General features: G+C 35.2%; 1 protein-coding gene across 1 annotated transcript in view; it reads right to left on the bottom strand.

The window, feature by feature from the left end:
* Positions 1-27,637, bottom strand: part of LOC124526715 (multidrug resistance-associated protein 1-like) — an 88,389-nt gene that overhangs the window by 36,892 nt on the left and 23,860 nt on the right. The window contains exons 6-15 of the mRNA XM_047099837.1: positions 22,229-22,483; positions 19,903-19,968; positions 16,815-16,952; positions 14,908-15,054; positions 12,293-12,377; positions 12,133-12,199; positions 11,402-11,528; positions 7,441-7,617; positions 4,142-4,309; positions 1,974-2,136 (exon numbers count right to left, since the gene is read on the bottom strand). Coding sequence (XP_046955793.1) covers positions 1,974-2,136; positions 4,142-4,309; positions 7,441-7,617; positions 11,402-11,528; positions 12,133-12,199; positions 12,293-12,377; positions 14,908-15,054; positions 16,815-16,952; positions 19,903-19,968; positions 22,229-22,483 — 1,393 coding nt within the window. The remainder of the gene's footprint in view (positions 1-1,973; positions 2,137-4,141; positions 4,310-7,440; positions 7,618-11,401; positions 11,529-12,132; positions 12,200-12,292; positions 12,378-14,907; positions 15,055-16,814; positions 16,953-19,902; positions 19,969-22,228; positions 22,484-27,637) is intronic.

The following is a 27,637-nucleotide window of genomic DNA, read 5'->3' as shown; positions in this document are numbered from 1 at the left end:
ACAGAGAAGACAACACTGCAGTCATTAAGAAAAAAAAGTTCAATTTACATTTTTCTAACTCTGGCATATTTCTGGTGGTAAGGCAGTGACATCTATTAATGTCAGCCCTGCTTCAAGAATAATACTGTTTTCACTTGTTACCATAGAGGATTCATATACATAAGAAGGTATATAGAAATACAGAAAGGGCATGATTTTTGTTTCCAAAAATGGAGTTTTAAACAAGAGCAAATTCTACAACTTTCAAAAGACACACTGTTCATATTTTATGGTGAATTAAATATGGAACATTGAAGTTATTGTCTGCTTTTAGAGCTCTATTTTCCAAAATAATATAACTTATATTTCATGTGGCCTTTAAAATAAATGGCCACATGAAAAATACACTGGTTCATAGCATTCTAAATCATCCCATTAATTCCTGAGGAGACATACTTCCGGCAGATTCACCTGCTTAACAGCTACTGAGTACCTGTAATCTCCCTTGCATGAGACTACCTAAGTGCTGGGAAAAGAAAAAAAAAATGACAGACCACATTCTCATTCTAGTCCTGGAGACATTCACAGACATCTCTTTCCTATACTTATACTAAATATAAACTATTACTGAGCTTGACCAAGTAAGTAAGAGATCATTTCCAAAATCGCTAGCCATTAAGAGAATAGGAGGTACTTCTTTTATTAAGAATGACCACAGCCATCTGATGATGCATCAGATATTTCAGAATGCACCTGCAAATAGAATATTTGAATTTGAGAAAGAATAAAGACGAGGTATAGAAAAACAGTGGTGCATAACTAATTGGTATTTGCTGCAGTCCAAAAAGGAAACATATCAGCAAAATTGCTTTGTTTTTTAATTTCACAACATTCAAATAATAAATTGCACTGATCTTGTTATAAACTGGTTACACATTATTATGACGTTTATAATTAGGCACAATGTAAAGTGAATTAGTGGCTACCCAGTTCATATAGAAAATACAAAGCAGGGGTGCCTGGGTGGCGCAGTCGGTTAAGCGTCCGACTTCAGCCAGGTCACGATCTTGTGGTCCGTGAGTTCGAGCCCCGCGTCAGGCTCTGGGCTGATGGCTCGGAGCCTGGAGCCTGTTTCCGATTCTGTGTCTCCCTCTCTCTCTGCCCCTCCCCCGTTCATGCTCTGTCTCTCTCTGTCCCAAAAATAAATAAACGTTGAAAAAAAAAAAAAGAAAAGAAAATACAAAGCATAGCTCAATATTTCTTCTGTTACCCCAAAATTATGAACTAGTTAACTGATTTTATAGTAATTTTTCAATAGTATTCTGGGAAGTTACAGGACAATGATCATAGTGGTCTGCATAAGAAACCATCTAGCTAGAAAAAGATGATGTGCATTAAACTTTCAGAGATGGGAAATAATGGACCCCTCGGATGCTTGATTTCAAACATCCCTGTGCCTTAATTAGGTAAGGATCAAACCACTTCATTTACATAAACATTTATGAATCTTAAGTTAAAATGCTAGGAGTATAATAAGAAAAACTAGTAAACTCAATTGTTAATTCATAATAAAAGTTAGACAAATATCATTTCCCTTCTTTTTTTTCTCTCCCTCAACATGCAACATTTAAAATATTTATTATTTACTTGACATAGATTTATGCTCCCTGTTCTTAATTTAAAAGAAAGTAGAATGTTTAGACCCATTATATTCTAGACCTGCAGTAGAGCTTATAAATCATCTAATCTCTTATTTCATAGATGAACAAACAGATCTTGGGGCATGACATTTTGCTTAAAAATCATAAATGAGGTTAATTTTTAGCTGATGTGTTCCAATGTATTTGTTTCCTTTCTAGAGAAAGGAAGGTGCCCAATTCCTGACTTAAGCAGGATGAATAAAGAAAAATGCATTGTAAGAAATCACACAATTAATGGACTTTCAGAATGGGTAGGCACGCTACACCTTAGGCTTATTTTTCATTGTGTCTCACCTTTTTCTTGTTCACTGAAGGCCTGAAGCAAATGTGTGAGGTTTCTGGTTTTAGACAGCAGCTCCTGGTATGTTCCCATTTGTGCAATTCTGCCACTCTCCATTACAACAATCAAATCCATCTGTGGTAGCAGTGTGAGGTTGTGTGTCACTAAAACACGAGTCTGAAAAACAGAGTGTTTTATTTCTTGCATTATAGTAAAAAATGGCAAAAATAATCTTTTATTTTTTTTATTTTTTTAACGTTTATTTATTTTTGAGACAGAGAGAGACAGAGCATGAACGGGGGAGGGTCAGAGAGAGAAGGAGACACAGAATCTGAAGCAGGCTCCAGGCTCTGTGCTGTCAGCACAGAGCCCGACGCGGGGCTCGAACTCACGGACCGTGAGATCATGACCTGAGCCAAAGTCAGACGCTTGACCGACTGAGCCACCCAGGCACCCCAAAAATAATCTATTTTAAGGAAAGCTGTAGTCTTTCTTACTTTCTTTTCCTTTTTTTTTTTTTTTTTTTTTTTTACTATTTAAGAGTGTAATTGTTGGTTGGTATCAGTTTAAGGCAGCATTTATATATTTCACAATGAATGATTATATGCTGCTAGGCCAAAAAAAGGATTGCAAAATGTTTATTTATTTTTGAGAAAGAGAGAGACAGACAGAAAACGAGGGGGAGAGGGCCAGGGAGAGAGGGAGACACAGAATCCGAACCAGGTTCCAGGTTCTGAGCTGTCAGCACAAAGCCCAACACGGGGCTCAAACCCACAAACCCTAAGATCATGACCTGAGCCAAAGTCGGACGCTTAACCAACTGAGCCACCCAGGCGCCCTGGACTGCAAACGTTTTTAACCCATTGGTTCGGGGATTCTTCATTCATTAAAAATGAATCAATTTCATAACAAATTTAAAAATTTCATATCTGTCATCCATGGCTTAGTTTTTTAAAGGCCCTATAGGATTACAATAAAGTGTTTGATTACAGTCATAATTCATATTATTCATTTTTAAATCTTTCCATATTACTGTACACACACACACATAGGATTGAACCATAAGTTTTTATCTTGGGTTCATTTTGATAAGTAAGGTATTTATCTATTATTTACTTAGATATATACTTTACCATTTTACACATTTATTTAATGTTTCAAGAGTGCTTATATTAACAAATCCATAAATGCATATTATGAAGGAATGAGTATGGCTTTGTGGTCAGACAGACTTTTTAAAATCTGTTCTTTTTTTTTTTTTTTTTTAATTAAAGTACAGTTGAGGGCACCTGGGTGGCTCAGTTTGTTAAGCATCGCCTTTGGCTCAGGTCATGATCTCAAGGTTTGTGTATGTGAGCCCCGCATCAGCCTCTCTGGTGTCAGTACAGAGCCCCCCTTCAGATCCTCTGTCCCCCACCTTTCTCTGTCCCTTCCCTAGCTCGCACTCCATCTCTCTCTCTCTCTCTCTCTCTCAAATAAACATTTACAATTTTTAAAAAATTAAAAAAGAATAAAGTACAGTTGACACACAATATTATGTTAGTTTCTGGTGCATAACATAATAATTCAACAATTCTAAATGTTATTAAAATCTCTGCTCTTCTTAAGCTAAGCAACCTATATCAAACTATTTTGAACTACAAGTTCCTTCAGAGGTAAAACAGGAATAATGTTAATACCTATTCAGAGACTTGGTTTAAGAACTAAATGAACTAATTTAGTGTCAGACATGGAATGCACTCAGTAAATATTAATACCCTTCTTGGCCCTTTCACAAGAGAACTGAATTGTTATTGCTTTATTAATAATACCATAATTTTAAGTAACAAATTAATAGTAAAATAATACTTTCTATGAAATTGCTATGTATGAAAATACCGTTTTTCAAAAAAATCAAATAAACTAAAAACAACTCATTTTGACATACAAATTCCCTTTAGAGTGTGGTATCAGTCTATAAAGTAACAATCACATAAATTGTTGTCACAGTAAACTTGTAAATAAAACTTTAAAAAATATTCATGAAAATTTGTCTGTAAAAAGATTAATGTAATACCCCCCTTTCACGTAAAATTTCACTACTTTGCTTCAACAAATGAACAAAATACTGGAATTTTAGGCACACTGCGATGTAGATTATCTTCCCTTTATCCTCTCAAAGCATAAATGACACTATGGCTACCTTGTTTTTCAAAATACCCGAGGACCCAATCACTTTTTCAAAAAGTTGCTTTCCAATATGGACATCAACTGCAGAAAAGGGATCATCCAGGAGGTAGATGTCAGCCCTGCTATACACAGCTCTGGCCAGACTCACTCGATGCTTCTGGCCCCCACTTATATTCACACCCTGAAAATGGAGCAGGAGAAAAACCATGACCAAAAATGGGTAAATCTCAAAACACATAGAGTGACATCCAATTTCTCTTCTGCAGCATGGACAGATGACAATTCAAGATTAACCCTCAAACCTTTCTTTATTCCAAAATACAAAAGGCCTAGCCCCCATCCGCTATTTCCAAGTGCTACTAACTTGTGCAAATTAACAGACATATCTGCTTTCTCTTAATTGCTTACTCTCAAAAGTAGATACTAACAATTAAGGAGAAAAGAATTTCCAATCCCCTAACTCTGAAAAGTCATGCCTCTGATATATTAAATAAGATTTTTGGCTGCTAACCATATACTGACACCAGTGATCATTTTTAAATTGACACACAGAAAATTGAGAATAATAGCTAAATTACTAAAGCAGTAATCATCATGTCCTATTTTATTCTGTAGAAAGATTACTACAAGTCTTGTTGGCAAAAGTACAACTCTAAGAAGCAAGAAATAAGGAATATCCATCATTCCATGTGAGAATTAAAGTCGACATGTACAGCCCTGTATAGAGAATTATGGGGCCAGGCCCAATTTACTTGATTTATTTTATATTTAGTGTTTACAGATCTGGCTTAAAAGCTTTCCTTGCAGCACAGAACTTAGCCAGTTACCTCTAATTGTAAAATGGCATTGCTTTTTTGCCTTTCTCATCTTGTGCCTACTCAACAAATACCTCCTTTGTATAATCATATTCTGGGTGCTAGATAACACTTGGGATTCAAAGATAATGAAACTGAGCCTCTGTCATGAGGAGGTCACAGTTTAGCAGGGGGGAAAGGCATGCAAAAATATATATAAAATAATATAATATGTGTGTGTGAGTGTGTGTGTGTGTGTGTGTGTGTGTGTGTGTGTGTGTGATTATAACAGCCCCCAACTCATGGGTTTGTCATGAGCATTTAATAAGATATTTACAATAAATAAATTACAAAAAAACAAAAGATATTTGTAAAAAATTTAAAAAACTTACAAGTTTACAACAAATCCAACACCAAGTACAGACACAATCAACATTAGCTATTATCCCCAATCACTCTTCTAATTCATCCTCTGCCTTGTCATTGCATATCCTGTGATTATGTCATCACTTTGTTTAAAAACCTGGGATGCCCACATCTCATTTGCCATCATCCAGGAGCAACAAAAAATTCCTTAGTATAAATCTACAATAATTACGTTCTGATGTTGACTCATCTTTCAACCATTCTCCTGATACTGTCCTCACCTGAAGGTGGCCTGCCAGCCAGACTGGCCCAAGCTGTTCATTCTACTTAGAGCCCATATCCTCCCTTTTAATTCAAAATCTAGTCACTCTAAGAAGTCTTTTTCCAAAGCAATCTTCCACCCACTGTTCCAAGTAAAGTGATTCGTTCCTTCCATTCTTGTCTTGCGATGCTCAGTTTACTCATCCCATTGCCAGAAATGGCAATACCCACATCAGTCTCCCTCACAAGCCTATGATCTAGTTTATCCTTACACTCCCAGCACATAGATTGTGTCTGACACTAGGTGATTAATAAATATTAATAAGGACAACTGATAATATCATTGGCAGAGATACACTGGATTGCAAATCTCTTGAAGGTAGGGGGACAGTTCCCTTGCTCACCATTATGTACCCCATAGCAGAAAAAAGGCATATAATAGATTTAAAAATATTTGTGGTCAATTGAAGAATGTCAAAGGAAAAGATGAACAAAAATGAATAAAATTCTATATCCATTATCTTAGTTGTCTCATAAACAGCTGTAAACAGATTTCCTTTTGAAATAGTCAATTACATGTTTATTTTAAAGCATATCATCAGATTGGGAGACATCTAATTACAAAAAGTGTAAGTTATATATGGTGATGACATTTATGCCTATATTTAATATATACTTCACATTTTGCATTTTCTTCCTCTTTAAATTCTTTTTACTTACATACCGTCAACATTTCATATTGTTAGAGTTTGGCTTTATCAGCATAATAATCAGTATGTATTAACAAGTTTGAAGAAGTCACATTTCTGCATCATTTTAGCTATGGTGTCATTTTGCCAAGGGATAGCAAAGACACCAAAAACAAAAAACAAAAAACAAAAAAAAAACGACAACACAGATGTGGTGGAAAAAAAATGAAATCTATTTAATAACTTGAGAAAGTACATCTGCAAAGTAACAGGCTATGAACAAAGCCAAAATAAGTCTCGTTAAAAGGTAAATTTTGCCTCATTATAGATCTTAAATATTTCTACTTTCTATCTTTTTGCTCTCTAGTTATTTTATTTATCAATTTATATAACAGCACTATTAAACAACTTGGGGCCAGGGGTACAAACGCCTAACAACACTATGCTGACTCTCTTTTCAGAAATTCAAAGCACTTGGTAAAGATCATTTACCCATCTTCACAGCACACATGAATCACAGGCAGAGGCTGCTTTTGCATTCATGTTTAATTAATGGAGAGTTTAGTCACGGGTCAGAGATAATCTCTCAGGGTTCATACTTTGGCTCATGCTCTCTTGTTTTGTTTTGTTTAAACTCCAAAACACTGGGCAGAGTAATGACTATTCATTAACGCAATGAAAATAAAATAGAACAAAGAATATGGGAAGCAATATCCTCTTAAGCAAGAATGAGCAAACATGGAGAAGGCACGTTAACGACAGCATCGTCTGAGTCTTTTTAGAACCTGGCCTCGGTGCCACCGCTGGAGACTGGTGCTCTGTTGCTACTGTCCTAGGCTTGACTTTGCGCACAAGAGATACAGGAAGAACACAAAACATCATTCACTCATTAGACAGTGAACAGCATTATGGGAGCAGCTAAAAACAAAGTGTTGATGATCCAGTTGGTAGGCTTTCGTTCCCCCATGTGGACACTAACGACAGCATTCCCTGCTGATTTTAAATCTGTTTTCCAAATAGTCAATTATAGATAATTATTTGTCCTTAATATTGCCATCTCTTTCATAGAAATTCTGTAATGATTTTTAAAAATTATAGTTGTATAGAGCTCTTTAAGACTTCAGAAAAAAGACTATAAATATGTTATTAGCATGGCTGAATGGAATTCTATTCCTGCATGTGATGAATTATATTTTCCTTACTCTTTCTCCAATCTCAGTTTGATCTCCATTTGGTAACTGCTCCAAATCAGGAAGGAGAGCACAGGCTTCCAATACTTGCTCATAAAATTGCTTCTGCATGGTGGAGCCAAAGAGAATGTTTTCTTGTAAAATGCAATTCTGAATCCAGGCCTGCTGGGCAACATAAGCCACGGAACCCTAAAAAGGAAAGAAATAAAAGAAAACACTCCTAACAAGGGAAAAGAAAAAACACTGCATGTACCACATTAAAGGAACATAAACATATTTAGTCCATGGTTTTGTTTTCTTTTAACTTTAAACTGAATTTTTACAGAACTAGGTTATTTCTTAAATATAAATATATCCTATTTGCATTTTAATTTTATATATGTTTATTATAGGCCCTTTCAAATGAGTTACTTTTGTGCTTTTTTTATTTACTTTCTCTGTAGTTCCTCTCAAAGTTATCTGTCTTTGGTGGAGTTTTCTGGAAGTAGAGGCTGAGTGTATTAGCTCCAGCAGCCATTATAAGGTACCACAGACTAAGTTGCTTAAACAACAGAAATTTCTTTTCTCACAATTCTGGAGGCTAAAAGTCTGACAAGCTGTCAGCAAGATTTCTCCTGAGGCCTAAATCTCTAGCTTGTAGATGATTCCCTTCTTGAGTTTTCACATGGCCTTCTCTCCGTGTGAGTATGTGTGTCTTAATTTCTTCTTGTAAGAACATCAGTCATATTGGAATAGGGCCCACCCTACTGACCTTATTTTAATTTAATTGCCTCTTTAAAGACCCTCTCTCCAAATACAGTCACATTCTGGGGATTAGGACTTCCAAATATCTGTTTGGGGGCGGGAGGTTTGGCCCATAACACTAAGCCTGAAGTACAGGTTGCTCACTTGGGATCAGTGCTTGTGGAAGAAAACAGGGTAGGAGGATTGGGTAGATGGAAAAGTCACACTGTGATACAGATCCCACAAGGTTTTGACCAACCCCCCAGAGAGACATAGAGGAGTATTATCCATCAGAGTTGTTCTGTGTTAGGCTAAATTGGCCTGACCTTCAGGAGTGGGGCCTTAGCCAGGCCAACCCTGAATGAGCTGGCTTGCTATATGTATTCCCACAGCTGGGAGGCAAGCCCTTCCTAGAAGGGGGATCTAGGTGGCACATCTGTGTCTTCCACATACTCACTGTTTCTAAGTTTATTTTTTGATGATTTTATGTCTCAAAATGATTCCTGAATATATGACAGTCTGCTGCATAAAGTATCCTTTTAAATAACCCTTCTTTTCTTAGAAAGGACCCACAGTATTTGAACTAGAGACTTACCTTTCAATCTACCCCATGGACTCTATCCAAACATTGATTTTAAAGAATTTATTTTGACTGCTGTGTGCTGTACAATAATGCAAAACACTGAACGTACTTTTTGACCTATGAACTTATGCGTATGTATATAACTATTAACATTTTGATTTCTATCAGGTACTTTAAAGATCCAAGATTAACTTTAATTCTTCTTTTTTGAGCATGTAAGACATGGAGTGGCTTTTGATCCAAAACAATGTAATTCTGATCCAACTTGATCTTGAACACAAAGGTGATTGCTCTTGAATAACCTTTAATTGGAATAATATTAAATCAATTCTCAAGTGATAAAGATTTTGAACACTTGCTATGTATTTGGCAAGATAAGGGGAAAGAGGATGAAAAACACAGGAGAAAAAGGCTGAAGAACAGCAAAAAATGGCACAAAATATAAAACAGAAACTAAATACTACATTGACAGGTATAGACTCGATGTGCTGGTATAACTGGAACTATAGAAGAGTTGATCCATTTTCACAGAGGTGTAAGTTTTTCCTTTAATTTTTATACTATTATTTTAATTTTATACACAAATGAAAATGGGTTTTTGTTTCATTTTATTCTTAATAATAAAACCACAATAGAAGATTTGCTAATTCAAAAATGGTCTTCCAAATCTGTAATGTTCCATCAAACAACACCGAACACTGAATACTCTGAATAAATAGTGCCTGGTGTGAACCTTTGATACTGAGAACCAGGAGACCGGAGGTTGAACATTGTAACATGATATTCCTCAAAAAATTCTCATGTGAAACCTTGAGGAACAGAAAGATAAAACACAAAAGCACCTTGTAAACACAAAGTGTCACGTCTATTGTTATGATTATTATTACTAAATCAGAGATAATAAGAATGATAGTTATAAATTTAGTATTAAAAAAGTTTTGGGAAATAATTCATATATGACACCTCATGTCCTGCCACTGCTCCAGACCAAAGAACTTTCTGAAGGACAAAGTGGCCAACTATACTGACAGACAATATCTGCTCTCTTCCACAAGCTTAGCTTAATTTAAACAAAGGGTTTTCTCTCAGCTTTATAATTAGGAACAGCATTGTTATGGTTTCTTGCATAACCATGAACATTTTCTTAATTTCAAACCCTCAAAGGTATCAGAAATAATCTTTAAATCTTACCATGAGAGTCTCAACAATCATAGTAAAGATAACAATAACCATTAAAATTCACAGGGAGCTATCTGACTCTGCCAAGAACCAGGCTAAGTCTTTGCACATTAAAGCATTAGATGAAACTCAAAATTGGTATTGTTGTTATCTTGATTAATTCCTAATTATTTTTCAAGATCAAATAAAAGGCTACCTCCTCTCTATAATTTTTCTAACTCTTCAAGGCAGAATCTGTTGTTTTTTATACTTTGATCCATTTGTTTATGTCTGATTTAAAGACTCGTCATAATTAATTTTTGTATCTCTCTCACCGGACTATGAACTCTGTAAAAAGAGGGGTATGTCATATTCATGTTATTTTGCTTGTACTAAGTATCAAGAACACAGTATGTGTGCAATAATTGCTTGGTAAAAATAGCTGAAGAGACTAAATGAAAATAAAGTCAATATGATAATCATAATATTTTTAAAGGACACTTATTGGCCTAGGATATAGTACAATCATCTTCAACTATAGACAAAAGGTTGACTGCAATTGTTATGAAGAGCACAGGGCTACAAACACAATATACTTAAGGTTAAAAAGTAGGGCTATTCATTTCAGTATAATTGTATCAGAAAAAGTCCCAGACATCATAGTTGATCCTAAAATAAGTAACAGTAATGCTGAGAGAGAAGAATAAATGTAGAACTATTCATTGGAGGGCTGGAATCAGGAAAGATAAAAGGATATGAGGAAATACATATTATGAAGAAAAATAAAAGAGTTGGAATTGATTCTTCCTAGAGAGAAAACTGTGAAGAAACTGGTCTCACATCCATAGAACTTCTCCATCTTATCAGAAGTGAGGAGTAGGTTAGTATTAGGTTAGTATTTTATCCAAGAGCTAGTTAAACCTAAGGAAAAACTCATTAGATAGTCTAATGTTTCAAAAAAGAAACAGCTGATTAAGAACCTGTTGAATTCTTATTCCTATTGACCTTTAAGAATAAAACAAAAGGCTTGGAGTAGTCCTCTCCCTAGTCCAAGGGCTGAAATTTAAAAGTAAGCTATTAATATTATTATTTTTCTGATTTTTTTCTAGGTCAAAAATCCTACCCATGAGCAACTACAAGACTTCTTAGAAATGTGGCTGTAATTACTTAGGGAACTTTGCAATGGATGATAATTAGAAAGCAAATCAAATTAAAATATAAATCACATTAGTTTCTCTATAATTGGTTGCAATTCAGTTAATATCATCAAACAATTACCATAAACATTCATAAATGATTTGCTAAAGTATTTGGAGGACAGAATGCTGTTACTAAGCCATCCATAGCTAATCAATTTTTGTGGAAATTGAAATGTTTGTTACAAACTAGAAATGCCCATTACATACTTGCATCTTCAATTTGATTTGATAAATTCTTAGGACACTAACCATGTGTTGGCTATGGCCTATTACACTAGGAGATAGAGAATGAATGTATTGTTGGCTCTACCTTTCTTTGAACAACTCCTGTAAGTTTCTCCATTTCCCCAAGCATGGCAGAAAGCACAGACGATTTTCCAGATCCAACTTGCCCTATGACAGCCACTAAAGCTCCTTCTGGAATCTTTATGTTCAAGCTGCATGACAAGAAAAGGAGAGAGTGATATAGGAGGTTCTTGTTACAGTTTTCAATGTATATTCCTAGATAAATTAGAGCATCATCCCTGAAATTGCTTCTATTCATATGAGACTACACTAGTCTATGAATACCCAACCTTTCAAACTGTGAACAACAAATGCTACAGAGGAAACAGAGGAAATGAATAGAAAGCAAGAGAGGGAAAAAAACTATAAAAATGAAAGGTATTGTGAGAGATTTAAAAAAATAGCCTTGTAAATTTCAATATATTCATCTTCTGCTTTAAAAACTCCAAGAAATATGGGGCACCTGGGTGGCTCAGTCGGTTGACCAGCCGACTCCAGCACATGTCATGATCTCACAGTTCGTGAGTTCGAGCCCCGCGTCGGGCTCTGTGCTGACAGCTCAGAGCCTGGAGTCTGCTTCAGATTCTGTGTCCCCCACTCTCTCTGCCCCACCCCTGCTTATGCTCTGTCTCTCTGCCTTTCAAAAATGAATAAACATTAATTTTTTTTTAACTCCAAGAAATAAAAATATGGAACATTATAGAATTCAGTGCTAAAATATTTTTTGTTTTTAATTTTTCCCAAATTATGACTTACTTTTTAAGTACTGGAATCCCTGTTTTATCCCAGGAGAAGGAAGCATTTGTAAAACCAATGGCATGATCTGTGAAGAAAAATAAATACAATGGTGCATTTTAGAGCCAATTATCTTCAACCCAGAAGTCAAATAAATATTGAAGGCAGAGAAAATGCTGACCTCCTATGTAGTTTGTTTCAATATTTTGAGGAAGAAGCTCCTCAGTGTTGAGAAAGTCTTCCAACCGACCCAATGATATTCTTGTCTATCAGAATAAACACAGATGGAATTTATTTGGGGGTCAAGGAGCTCTTCAACTAAAAAAATTTTGTTGGGACTTTACAGTACGATTAAAAATATTTGATGCTGGGGCGCCTGGGTGGCGCAGTCGGTTAAGCGTCCGACTTCAGCTCAGGTCACGATCTCGTGGTCTGTGAGTTCGAGCCCCGCGTCGGGCTCTGTGCTGACTGCTCAGAGCCTGGAGCCTGTTTCCGATTCTGTGTCTCCCTCTCTCTCTGCCCCTCCCCTGTTCATGCTCTGTCTCTCTCTGTCCCAAAAATGAATAAACGTTGAAAAAAAAAATTAAAAAAAAATATTTGATGCAAATGGAAGATATTGATATAAATTTTCAGTTAGCATAGTTTGAATTATTTTAATGTTTATAATTTCATTCCTAAAAAGAAAGAACAGCTTCAAGGATCAAAGACCAAAACAAACATCATATATGCAGAAAGGCATATATGCCAAAAACTACTCCTTAACACTCTAGTAAAGCCATAATGACTAATTCATTAATAATTATAGAAAGAATAGTTTTCAAAAGCAACTTCAGAATTGTTCAATGAGTTCTGCTTCTGAGTATAAAATGATAGTTTTGGCAATAATAACATTTAGTTTTAGTAAAAAAGCTATAAAATGCTTACCTACAATTAGGATAAATAAAATCAATTTTGTTTTCCTGAAACTGACTTACATGAAATCTCTAGTATGTTTTTATTCACACTATGCTAGAAGATATCTATTGTTAGTGGATAAGATGTACTGGGCCACGGTTTTGTTTACCAAGTGCGGCATATAGGTATGCCTCCTTTCCTTTCTTTCTTTCCCCTTTCCTTTCCTCTTCCCCTTCCCCTTTCTCCTTTCCTCTTTCCTTTCCCCTTCCCCTTCCCTTTCCCCTTCCCCCTCCCTTTCCCCTTTCCCCTCTCCTCTCCCTCTCCCTCTCCTCTCCCTCTCTCTCTCCCTCTCCTCTCCCTCTTCTCTCCCTCTCCTCCCTTTCCCTCTCCTCCCTGTCCTCCCTTTCCCTCTCCCTCTCCCCCCTCTCCCCCCTCTCCCCCCTCTGCCCCCCTCCTCCCTCTCCCCCGCTCTCCTCCCTCCCTCTCCTTTCCTTTCCTTTCTTTTGACAACTGTTCTCCATATTTATTTAGTGAAGGCAGTAGTGTACCACTAGGAGTTGGAGAACACTTTGAGATACTAGACCTTTAGCTAGATTCTAATTTCAAAACCAAAACAATATTCTAAGAATGGCATTTTTCAGAATGCCATGAAAACAAGTTGCTGGAAGCATCACATCAATAGTACTTCTATGCCCTCTGTTGGTCATTATTAGTAAAATAACAACCAGAAAAGGTATGATAAAACAAAAATGGATTACTTGGTATTCACTATATATTTATTCAAATAATATACAATTACTATTATAATTTTAATATAATTAATATAATTTAATATAATTATTGCCATTACAGTTACTATTAGTAACTATAAGTTACTATTTACTTAAATAATACAAAAAAAATTTTTTTTGAAAGAGAGAGAGGGCAGAAGTGAGTGAGGGACAGACAGAGAGAAACTCATGAGAGGCAGAGAGGGAGTGGAGAAAGAGAGAGAGAGAGAGAGGTGGGGCTCACCGGAAGCGGGACTTGAGCTCACCTAAACCAGGGCTCAAACTCACGAACCCGAGAGATCATGACCTGAGTCAAAGTCAGATGCTTAACAGATGGAGCCACCCAGGCACCCATCAAATCATATAAAAATTTAAAGGCAAAGTTCATACATTAAAGAGATGGTTCCAATTAGCAAAGCTTCACTTTGCTTATGAACTCAGACTTGAGGAAGAGGATTCAATGGAGGCCACCCAGAAAATCGAAACCTGACATTCAAAAAATTTAACACAAAATCTCAGCGCAAAGGGATCATTCTCCACATTCCCTGTGGTTTTAGCAGCTTTCTACTCATTATAATAATATTAAAAGAGCCCCCAGTGACTGGAGATTACAATAAAGATCTGCTGAAGCAGATACCTCATACACGGTTTGTTGGCAGACTGACATTATCAGTGCACTTGTTTCCCTGTCTTATTCCTTCAGTACAGATGAAATGTTGCTGAACCCTGGAGAAACATTCATATCAAGTTCCATACAAAGCATCTAGCTAAATATTTTTTCAACTGAAAACATAAAATGAGACTTTTGATGGCATTATGTCTAACACTACCTTTTAAAAAGCTAAATAAAATAAACTAACACTTAGCAATGAAAACAATATCCTATATGGAAACACTTAAAAGTCATTTTGATAGGAGAAACGCATAGGCAAAGAAAACATGATTCCTTCGATTCGTTAATGTTCCCTATTACTCATTAATTCGGGGAGATTAATTTTGAAGGCAGTGTAAAACAACAACAAAAAGTGAAATAAATACCGAAAAAAAAAAAGACACAGAAGTAAAATGTGCAAAACCACAGACTTCAGTAGATGAATGACTCTTCTAAGGTTTAAGCATATTTTGGATGTACCTGGACCACAGCTGAGATCACCATTGGTAAATCAAACAAAGGAAGCTTCAAAATATTAAACAAAGACATAGATGTGAACACTTTAGTGGCTGTTAAAAAGTTTCCTTCATCCAATAAGAAATAGATGCCAAACGTCGCCAGGGACACCTAAAAAATACAGACATGTTCTTTCCTTCAATTATTCAGTGCTAACAACAGTATGAGTTAAAGTCCCCCAAAATAGGGGAAAAAATGTTAAAACCTTTTTTATTGTTGTTTACCAAAATCCAGTACTATTCAGTATGATTGCTGAAGAATATAAAATAATATTTAGATAATACAATTGTGTATCTTAGAAAACGGCATCCTTGAGACCATGTGGCCCAATTCCCTTCTTTCAGATATCATGTTCCTACTGGAATTATTCCCATTTAAAATGTGTACTAATGCACTGTCTGTGCAGAGCCTGTTGGGAATTCTCTTTCTCTCTCTCTCTCCCTCTCTCTCTCTCTGTCTCTCCCCTGTCCAATCTCTCTCTCTCAGAAGAAATATACTTAAAAAATTTTTAAAAAATAAATAAAATGTGTACATCTTTTTTTTTAAGATGGAGTATTATGTAAATTTATTTTCCAATGGTATATGTATACACCTGGACTCATATGTAATGATTATACTTTCTGTGAGTCACAAAATTAACTGAAGAAAGTATGAATAAATCATGGCTCATAACATTTATATTTACTTTTGTAAGTGTCATTTAGAAAGGGCAGAAAAGTTCATATATGCATGAGAATATGCTATCATGTACATAGGACTTATCTTAAGCAAATACTTCTTGGACATTTTTACCAAAGAATTCCAAATGTAAATATCACTTTTATTTTCATAATACTCATATATTTATCTAAATAAAAAATAATAATATTTAAAATTGCCAACCAGGGAGACATATGGAACTTCCCCTGGCCCCCATCACCACCAGGAGTGGTAACTTTGATTAACATTGATGCTTCAGCTCTGTGTGGTCTGGTCTTCCTTTGGCTTTCAGTCATCGCTTTATACTCCAAGGCACTTTATATTCTAGTTTAAATAGCATGGAATTCCCAACGCTTACATGGTATGACAGAAAGAGAACACCCTCAGTTCATATCAATTTGCCTCCGAATATTAATCCTATAACTTTGAGGATATTACCAAAGTAGAATGGACTTTCATTTCCTATTGTGAAATGAGAAAAGCAATGCCTTATCATTGCAAGAATGAAACAAGGCAACCTCTATTAACTTGTCTGGCATGCTGGAGAAGCACTCAATAATTCTTCATTCCCTTCCGAACTCCATATAGTATGCCTTTGGGTCTTGCTTGATCACACCAATCAAGGAATTTTATACCTGAAATGAAACTCTTAAATGCAGGTTATACTGTTTAAGGATAGAAAGGCAAGTGGTCGATCTGTGAGAAATTTGTAAAGAAACAAAATTGTAGGGGCGCCTGGGTGGCGCAGTCGGTTAAGCGTCCGACTTCAGCCAGGTCACGATCTCGCGGTCCGTGAGTTCGAGCCCTGCGTCAGGCTCTGGGCTGATGGCTCAGAGCCTGGAGCCTGTTTCCGATTCTGTGTCTCCCTCTCTCTCTGCCCCTCCCCCGTTCATGCTCTGTCTCTCTCTGTCCCAAAAAATAAATAAATGTTGAAAAAAAAAAAGAAACAAAATTGTATTATAGGTAAAAAATACAGACCAATGAGAATGCATATACTTTCCTCTTCTTTAAAACTTCCATTCTCTAATCTACATAAATCAATGACTGCATTTCATGAAAATGTTATTTCAGATACAGAAGACTCCACTTTGGACACCTTAAGTCCAGGTAATTTGGAGGTGATCTGCAGATCAAATTTGAAAATCAAAACAGGAAATATTATACACACTCACCAAGAATGGAATGCAAGTTAATGTCAGCATAGAAAATACAGCAAGATACCCAGCTGATTTTTGAACTTCTAACTCCTGTTCTCGAATTTCAACAATCTTCTTTTTATAGGAGGGTTCCCATGCATAAAGTTTGAGGATCTGTAAAGGATGCAGACAATGACTATTTGATAAATCAATATCATATAAGAAATAAAAACCTGCACCCATACAAATATACACAGTATACTCCCCCGGCCCCCAACATACACACAACTGTAAAGGTTTTTTAAAAAAGACATTAAACTCATAAAGCAAATAATACTCCTATTTTCACCTGGGTCAAATTTTTCCTGGGGCTCCTGGGTAGGTCAGTCGGTTGAGCATCTGACTTGGGCTCATATCATGATCTCACGGTTCATGGGTTCAAGCTCCACGTCAGGCTTTGTGCTGACAGCACAGAGTCTGTTTCAGATTCTCTGTCTCCCTCCCCCTTTGCCCCTCCCTTGCTCGTGCTCTCTATCTTCTCTCCCTCAAAAATAAACATAAAAAAGTATTTCTTTTTATCATGGGTTTTTGGGGGGTGGATGGCTGGGAGTAGAAAATCACCACCTCTCCAGGTTTCTGTCCTTCTCATCCACCAATAGCTTATTCCTGAGCCAGACTTCAGCAACATCTCAGCTCTGGGCATGAGCCCCACAGTGTTTCTGTCTAGCTTAATATTAGTACTCTTCCTGCTGGTTCAGCTCTCACTTCTGTCCACTCCCATTTCCCAATAGCTATGCTCCTTTCTATGGCCTCTCAATTTCTGGAAGACTGATGGCATGGGACTTCAAGCCATTTTCTGAAAGGTGACTAGTGTTTTGAGATTGTAAACTGGAATATATACAGTCACATACATCCTATTGCTCTGTTTCTCTGGAGAACCCTAAAAATCTCTCACTGGCTCTGTGAACTCAGACATGACACTTAACTTCTCAGAGACTTTGTTTCCTTATTTGGAAAATGAAGATGAGAAGTTATTTTCTTGGGGTTCCTAAGAATTGTATGAAGAAACAGATCCAAAGTGATCATTACAGCATGTGGCACGTAAAAATTGTTCACTAAATGAGAGCTATTATCATTATCAGAGAGAGGCTATCGCATCTGTTTTCTTCCCCCAAACCCCAGGGATGCTGACTGCCCACACCTTCAAACTATCCTATACTTTAAACTTCCCTATACTGGGTCCTCTACCAGTTGTCTAGTATATTCACTGCTGGAACTAATTTCAAATTTTTGACTTTGCTCAGATATCTAGGAAATGTTCTTTTATTTTATCTACACTGTCCCAGTCTTACTGATAATACAAATTTCCTTTTATGAAGATCAATCTTTGTTTATTTATTTATTCATTTAGAGACAGAGACAGTGTGAAGGAGAGGCTAGAGAGAGGGAGAGAGAGAGCGAATTCTAAGCAGGCTCTATGTTGTCAGCACACAGCCCGATGCAGGGCTCAAACCCATAAACTGTGAGATCATGACCTGAGCTGAAATCAAGAGTCGGACGCTTAACCAATTGAGCCACCCAGCCCCACCCCCCATATCAGCATTTACAACCTATAAACATACATTGCTACACTTTGTATGAATGCAGGGGTTATCAATTAACCCACTGAGAAGTACTGGATGCATTAGGATCACATTCCTTTGGGGGTGTATGACATTACAGAATATCAGCTATTCAGTAATTTAATCTGAGTTAAATTTCAGAGCTACTTAAGGCTACTCTTATATTCAGATAAGTAAGTGAATCATATCAGTCTCTTTTCAAGGTATCTTTAACAATGTCTTTCACTTCAGTAGTTTTCAATTTTGTGAAAGTTCTACACAGTACAATAGAGCAGAATTTTTAATGATTCCTAAAGTGAATCAATGTGTACATATAATGGGCATATCCTATGTTTGTAATGATAAATGCACAAGACAGAAAATTTCCTATGCAATTGTCAATTCCAGAAGGAAATTCCATGTGGGCTTTACAAATTTTGTCCTTTAGAAAAAATCTAGGGGTTCCTGGATGGCTGAGTAGTTAAGCACTGGACTCTTGGTCTTGGCTCTGGTCATGATCTCACAACTTGTGAGTTTGAGCCCCACATCAGGCTGTGTGCTGACAGTGCAGAGCCTGCTTGAGATTTCTCTCTCTCTCTGCTCCTCCCTGGCTTGCTCTCATTCTCTCTCTGTCTCTCTCTTTCTCTCAGAAAATAAATAAATAAACATTAAAATTAAAAAAAAGAAAAATCTGATATGGTATAATCTAGGTGAAACAGAATTTGAAATTCTATCTATCTATCTATCTATCTAGAAAGTTCATGAGGTTGCACTCTTTTATGATAGAGAAAATATTAGTGGAATGGGGGGTAGCTTTCTTAGGGATAAATAATTTAACACATACATTTTGTAAAATACCATTTGTATGATCATTTCCATTCCACCTAAAAGAACCTGAATGACATTTCATCACTTTCCCCATATAAACCTGCCTTCAACCTGATGATAATGTCATTGCCACTCTTGCCTGCCTCATTCCATCTCTTCCACACAACCCCTTAAAACAAGTTATATGTTGTCTCTTTGGGGATATTTATGTTTAATTCTTGGGTGAGAAACAAAAAGAAAATACCTGCATTTTATTTGGTTTCATTTAAATGCTATTTTAACAATAAGAATTCCTATACATGAGACTTGAAATACTCTGCCAACAATTACATGTGTGTGTGTGTGTGTGTGTGTGTGTGTGTGTGTGTGTGTATACCTATATATGTGAATCAATGTGTACATATAACGGGCATATCCTATGTTTATAATGATAGTGTTGATGAATATTTATAGTGTAGTAATGGTGAATGTTTATATCCTATGATATAATGGTAGATAATGTGTATCCTATGTTTATATGATATACTCATATGTATTTTTGCATATATATACATATAAATATATATATTTCATTACTTTCCTTCAATATACATATTTCATTACTTTGATATTGAGAAAGGTAAAAAAATTCATTTATTCACTAACATTACTGTATTCTAAATAGTGAAATTAAAATCACATTCCTTTTATATTACCTTAATTCCATGTAAGATTTCATTGAGTAGTTTTATCTGTTTATCTTTGTTCTTCGTTTGGCTCTTCTATTTAAGGGGAAGAAAATGATAGCATATTTGACAAAGGTTGCTAATAATTTAACTTACTTTGCTACAGCTTTTTAAAAAAATACAGTCTCTTCCCTCTATTTTATATAATATTTAGTTGAAAACCATCATAAAATATTCATATATTCTTTCATTGGTAAAGGTAAAAATTAGTTATAAGTAGATATTTTAAAACTTAAAAGTAGCCAGCAGTAGAATAAGAGCAAACTGCATACTTTACAAAATGGTAGAAAATTTATTTATTTACATGTAATTTGTTTAAAATTGAATAAAAAAATAATATCCATCCATACTCTATTTAAATGGGATTAAATTCCCCAAATTTTATCAATTATATATATATATATATATATACACATATATATATTTATTTATAACAGAATAAACATAAAAGTCTGTATATTATAAGTATACTATCTTGAGTATTAATACTTTGGAAATTAAAGTGATTAAAATGGATATTTTCAAATACTGATTCTTTTTTGGCAAATAATAAGTACAGTATTTGTATATCTAACAAACTACACACTTACAAGTTACTATCCATAATACTATTTGTGTGATTAAAGGCATATTTTCTGTTTAGTATATTTGTACATAATATTGTACTCTCTTTGAAATTTCCCCCAAATGTATTTCAATTCATAAAAGTTTGAATTTAAATTATTTAAAATCTAGAATTTTTAAAAGCTAGTTTAAAAATATTAATTATAATACAAACTTGTTATTCTAAATACTATTGTGTTAGTAATTCATAATTATTTCATAGTTATATGGTATTTTCTAGTTTTCATCTCTAAAGACTAGTCATCTTTCTAGTAATTATTTGGTAGTAATTTTAGTAATTATTTGGTGATTGATCTGTATTTAGAAAATTCAGAAAAATATAAAAGAAGGTGTAAATTCTCATCCCTTAAATGTATTCAAGTAATTAGTGAAAAATCTCCCTCCTTCCATTTAATTCTACTCTATAGGTAACGATTCTTAAAAGACTGGTGCTTCATCTCTAGATTATTTCTATGCCTATAAAAATTCATTTATATCTAAATCTGTATCATTTCATTTAGTATTCTCTATCACACCCATGTCATAGGTATATTCACATTTTAAAAAATTTGGGGCACCTGGGTGGCTCAGTCTGTTGGATGTCAGACTTTGGCTCAGGTCATGATCTCATGGTCTGAGTTTGAGCCCCGTGTTGGGCTCTGTGCTGACAGCTTAGAGCCTGGAGCCTGCTCCGCATTCCATATCTCCCTCTCTCTCTCCCCTCCCCCACTCATGCTCTCTCGCTCTCTCTCTCAAAAATAAATAAAGGTTAAAAACATAAAAAAAATTGGGTTATGTATATGTACATGTATGCATAATATACACATATATCTGCATACATAGGTTTCTTTATTTTACCCCCTAATATGTGACTGACACATTTCCATGTCAGTACATAGATAGTGTTAATCTTTTATCCATTTAAAAAAATAAAATAAGTGTCATAAGCAATACACCTGCATGTGTGTGTTTACTTTAACACATGAAACCATTCGTCCTTCCCCTTAAACTGTGGTTTTTTGGTGCAGTAAACTATGTCCTGTTTCTCTATTTCTAGAGTATAGCATAGTCCACACTGTCTGGTACTATGGCAGACATCAAATAAGGTATTAACAGTAAGATGAATGAATGTAAAGTAAGAATATTAAAATTATTTCAGTTAATCACTTACCAACTACTTTCTGGATGTAGTCACTCCTTGCTTACTGTAACCCACCAGCCTCCCTGCCACTCTTCAGACAAAACAAGCACACCCTTATCTCTAGACTGTGTGCACACTGTTACTTTTGCTTAGTAAATCTTTTTCTCAGATATGAACATGGATTCCTCCCTTACCCTGCTGATATATCATATCCTTCCTGAGGACTTCACTACCCCTGTATATGAAATGGCACTCTGTTACTCTATCATCCTAGCCTAATTCGTATTTCTTCGTATACAAATTTACATCTGACATTGTGTTATTTATTCATTTCTCAATGCCTTCTCCTCCAATGAAAGCTGGAACTCATCAGTTCTCTTCACTGCAGTACTTCAGCACAGAACAGATGTCCAATCAATATTGGTTGAATGAATGAATGACAAAGTTGGGTATTTCCACATATACAGAATTTGCTAGATGGTTATTGTCAACACAAGTCAGAAAACGCGGCTTCTGTTTGACACGTGTAACAGGATGCAGTCTTTTTCTTACCTTTAGCTTTTTTACTCTAGTTGCAACCAAAGCATTTATTGGTATAACCAACACCAGGACTGCTGTCCCTGCCAACACTGCTGGACCCAGCTCTTGCCAAAGCAGTGATACGGCCATCAGGATTTGTAAAGGGGCTGACCAAAGGAGATTGAGGTTTGCGGTCAAGTCCATGAGCTGCTGGGCATCTGCTGACATCAAGTTAATAACTTCCCCAGTTGAAAACCTCTTTCGTGAGACATTAGATAAAAGTAGGGCCTAGGAAAAAAAAAGAAGAAGCAGCAAAATATTTAAGAGTTCTGTAGAACTTGGGGCATTATTATCATCAAACAATGGTAACTTTTAATATCAATTTTTAATATATTTAGGAAAATGTACAAGATTATTTATGTATTAGGATTATAAAATATTGAGAACTTTTAATGTTATTACATGAGGAAGATACAATTATTGATCAAAACATATAGTTTTAAAATTCACTGCATATTGGTAGAGAGTAACATTTGTATTCCCAAGCAAATACCTTCACTAAGAACCCTCTACAAATTGCTGATTACAAATTAAAAAAAAAAATCTGTTCTAGGGGTGCTTGGCTGGCTCTATGTACAGCATGTGACTGTTGATCTTGAGGTCATGAGGTCAAGCCCCACAATGGGTGTAGAATTCACACACAAAAAAATCTATTTTATATTTTTAGCATTGAGGATCTTCTCTATCCGTTGGCACCCCTAAAATGCTAAACCATCTAAATTTTATCAATACAAAGTACATAAAAGAATCAATAAATATCTAATGCATGCTGATGAATAGTATTATGCTTGAAACTAGAAAATTTAAAAATGACACTATCCTAATTCTCAAAAAGATTATAATCTGGTTGTGGAGTCTACTTACCACCACCCCCACACACACACATATACCTCCCACACAGAATGATAGTAAGTATAAAAATAGCTAAGAAGGGCTATGGGAATTTAGAAAGATAAAAATATTGGAAAGGCTTCGTGGAGCAGATGGAAATACATTTTTTCTTCCAAGGCCCAATTCTCACTTTGTCTCTATGCACATTATTTTAATATTTGTATACTGTATTCAATATTCCCAAGTTTAATTATTGGTAACTCTTACTAAGGTTGATGTTAGAAATTCATTTATTTAATGCTCCACTCATTTAAAATTCCCAGTGAAATGAAAAAATAAACTGCAAAAGTAGTGGGGAATTGGTATTTGTACTGGAAGCCAGGCAAAAGTTCATTCATATGCCAAGAATTTTAAGGAACGTCCACTGCACTGATTTAAAGAGGGACAGGATAGATAGCTGGGGCTAACAAGAGTAAATGGGATATAGGAAGCACTCAAAGTCTATTTTTTTCAACAAATGAATAATAAAAAGCCAAAGAAAAGGCCCATATTAAAAATAAGTAGGTACGACTTTCAGTGGAACTCTTCTATAATTCCTGAGTTTAAAGCAGGAGGGCTTCATGTAAGAGGGAGGTACAACCTTCTTGGGGGCAGGGGGGGTGGTGGTCTGCACAGCCTCATAAGGTTGTATCATATCCATATCCATATCATAAGGGAGCATCATAAGGTTCCAGAATCCCCCTAACATTTATGACTGCTGCAGTGTTCAATCCTTGTTTACATTTCTACACAGTAAATTAGAAACAGTTCTATTACTGACTAGTAATGGGGGAACAGTTGTGCTAGTGATAAAACAGAATGACTACTACTGCCACAAGAGGGGGAAAAAAAGAAAAACATATTAGTCATTATGATATTAAGCTTTAGCCATGTCTCCCCCAAAGGCAGCTCTTTAACCTTCCCCTAACATGTTACTGATCGCCTAATTTGGCCAAGTGAAACCATGGAAATCCTAGAACTGTAACTCTCATTTCATTAAGTCTATAACATTTCTTAAGAGAGGACCATTGATCTCTAATAGAATCCACCAGCAACTATAATTATAAAAAGTTATAAACTATTTTCTCTCACACTTATAGAAGGAAAAGTTAAAGAGTATTTAGTATTTATGAAAATACTAGCAGATTGAATAGTTCAAAGTAGCTAAATTATCCAAGGAATCAAATAAATGACCTATTGGAACAAAATATATCACAAGAAACATGAGAAATATATGAATATCCCTTTTTAATCTTATAGCAAAAGAACACAATAACTGTTTAAAATGAGTAAAAACAAAAAAGAATAATTTAAATTGAAAATACAAGTGTCAAATTGTTTAAAATTACAGTGGAGGCACCAAAAGTCCAAATGGATGTTACAAGAAAGGATTTTTTTTTCAATTTTATGTTTATTTTTGAGAGTGAGAGAGACAGAGAGAGACAGCAGGGGAGGGGGCAGAGAGAGAGGGGGACAGAGGATCTGAAGCAGGCTCTATGCTAACAGCAGAGAGCCTGATGTGGAGCTTGAACTCGCGAACTATGAGAGCATGACCTGAGCCAAAGCCAGACACTTAACTGTTTAAGCCACCCAGGCGCCCCCAAAAATGGAATTCCTAAACCAGTAGATATGTTCAAAAACTTTTCCCAGATATTAGAGAAAACATATTTTAAACATGAAATATTAAAAAAAAGATTTAAGGCATGGAGGAGTTTCAGGTAGGTATACACTCATGGGATATAAATATACACACATATATGTATATATTACATAAATATGTTTTAAATGTATTATATTTATATGAATATATTAAATATATATTATAAATATATAAATACATATTAATATAAATATGATGTATTTATATTAATATGTATTTACATATACATTTATATTTCTTTATAAATATAGATTAATGAATAACCAACTTCTAAGGTGAAATGCCTGGGTTCCAGGGCCAGCCAGTAACACTATTTCATAACTCTTTGACAGTGGGTAAGTTACTCAATTGTTCTGACTTTAAATTTCCTTATATTACATATGTAAGCATTATATTGACAGCTACATCCATATCTATAACTGACCATGTATCTATTTCTATGTACATAATAGTGCTTAAAACAGAGTGCAACATATATGTTTGTATGTGTCTATTCTATACATGTGTGTATATTATATATATATATATATGTAGACACATAAATACATAACAATTACTTTACAAGTAAAGAATAATAAATAATTAAAGATAAAACAGAAGACGATCTCTCTGATTGAAGAAAATATTTCAAACCAAAAGCAATCAGGAAGTACCAGTCAATTTAGTTAGAAAATAGTACCTTCTCTTATCCTGGTAAAATTTGCAAATTCTATAATGTTAAAATTATCCTTAGAAAGATATACTTATGGGGCACCTGGGTGGCTCAGTCAGTTGAGCATCCGACTTCAGCTCAGGTCATGATCTCACAGCTCATGGGTTTGAGCCCCACAATGGGCTCTGTGCTGAGTGCTCAGAGCCTGGAATCTGCTTTGGATTCTGTGTCTCTCTAGGCTCTCTGCCCCTCCCCCATGCTCTGTTTCTCCCTGTTTCTCTCAAAAATAAATAAATATTTTTTAAAACATTAAAAAAAAAAGAAATACAAGCACCCAAACACAGTAAAATTAAAATAGAACAGGTTATCTGAAAATGGTGGGGTAAGAGGTGGGGGTTGGCAGCAGCTGTAAAATCTGCAGTCAGAAGACAATACTGCTATGGTTATAAAGAATGTGTGGAGGGGCGCCTGGGTGGCTCAGTCGGTTAAGCGTCCGCCTTCGGCTCAGGTCAGGATCTCGCGGTCCGTGAGTTCGAGCCCCGCATCGGGCTCTGTGCTGACAGCTCAGAGCCTGGAGCCTGTTTCGGATTCTGTGTCTCCCTCTCTCTCTGACCCTCCCCCGTTCATGCTCTGTCTCTCCCTGTCTCAAAAATAAATAAACGTTAAAAAAATTTTTAAAAAATAAGAATGTGTGGAAAAAGAACTCCAATATACATTGAGTGAACCATATGTATCATGAGTGAAGATGGTAAACAAGGTGACAAGTAAATCAGGCAAAAAATGACAGTAGTAGGAAAAAGTGTAGTGTGTATATACATATGAAAGTTTCTGCTATGAATTTAAATTGTTTGTGTCATATAACAAAGTATTTTCTCAACATGTTTGGTCATGACCTATTATGAAATAAATAATAGATTATAAAAAAGTATATTACACATATATATACATGCATGTAAAATAATTAGAAGAAATTACATCAATGATTACCTTTGCAATCTGGAATTATGAATTGCTGTCATTTTGTCTGCCCCATTTTATTCATTACACATATTTTCTTCAATATACAAAAGAAAATTATCTTTAAAAATTAACTGCTTTCAAAATTATTAAGATTAAAGGGCACTATCTAAATGGATGTTGTTCTGCATTGCATTTTTAACATCAGGAGCACTGATTTTTCTTTCAATATTTTTTTCTGCCAACTAAACTTTTACATTTCTGTGAGGGACAAAATTCACAAGGCATGAAGGGGAATTTAGTTACCATTTATTCCTAAATTACACAATCTAAACTGCCTCTTTGTTATATGAAACAATTTGGAAGAATACTGCAATATGACACCACAAGTATACTGGATGGTGCAACATATTGAAGAATTATCTGGTAAAAAGTATTTAACCTTATAAAAGAGAGAAAGCAACACTGAGGTAAAAGGGAAAAAATGTAAAATCTAAAACCATATGAAAAGTTGAGAGTTTATAAATACTCTGCAATCAAAATGAAAATTAGCCAATTTTCATTTAACAGTCATATTGTAATCATAATCACACTCACAAAGCTCTGTTATTTTTAAATTCCATCCAAGTTTGAGATTTCTTTTCTAGAATATTGTAGAATATTGTCTTTATCTAGTCTACACACACACAGCACAGGCAGGTGACTCATCACATTGTGAAACGTCATTGATTTCATATATTGAATTATACTCCAACAAGAGCCAGATGAGCCAGGTATGGCCCCAGCCTTTAAAAACATCTTATTGACTGGAGATATCTTGACTATCACTGAACTCAATTCACTAGTATCTCATTTTATCATCTGATGGTGAAATATGTTTGCCATTTCACATTCTCCCTCTTAATGTATGTTTTCATTTCTAGACTCACTGCCATGGCTCTGGTTCATATCTTTACTTCCAGAACTATTAATATAGTTCTAAAATATTCTTTATTTCCAACCCAACCTATTTTAATTACTTTCTCCTGATTATCCATCTGGCCTATGGCTCCAATGAGTCCTAACTTCCTCTAGAACTAAAGTACATTTTTACAATGTAGTTTGCAAGCTTCTAAAAAAATGAGCTGCAATCCCTTCTTTCTTACCATCCTAACCCTCCCCACCAACGTGCTCATAAAATATTATCTCTAGCTACATTAATCTACTCATCATTTTCTGAGTAAGCCATGTATTCATCTGTGGA

The sequence above is a fragment of the Lynx rufus genome, unplaced genomic scaffold (assembly GCF_022079265.1).
Source record: "Lynx rufus isolate CCGP_SWC_20201006 ecotype Redwood Valley unplaced genomic scaffold, mLynRuf1.p SCAF_5, whole genome shotgun sequence".
In the NCBI taxonomy this organism is placed as follows: domain Eukaryota; kingdom Metazoa; phylum Chordata; class Mammalia; order Carnivora; family Felidae; genus Lynx; species Lynx rufus.
Note: the sequence above shows the minus strand (reverse complement) of the source record. Positions and strands in the feature narration are given on the sequence as shown.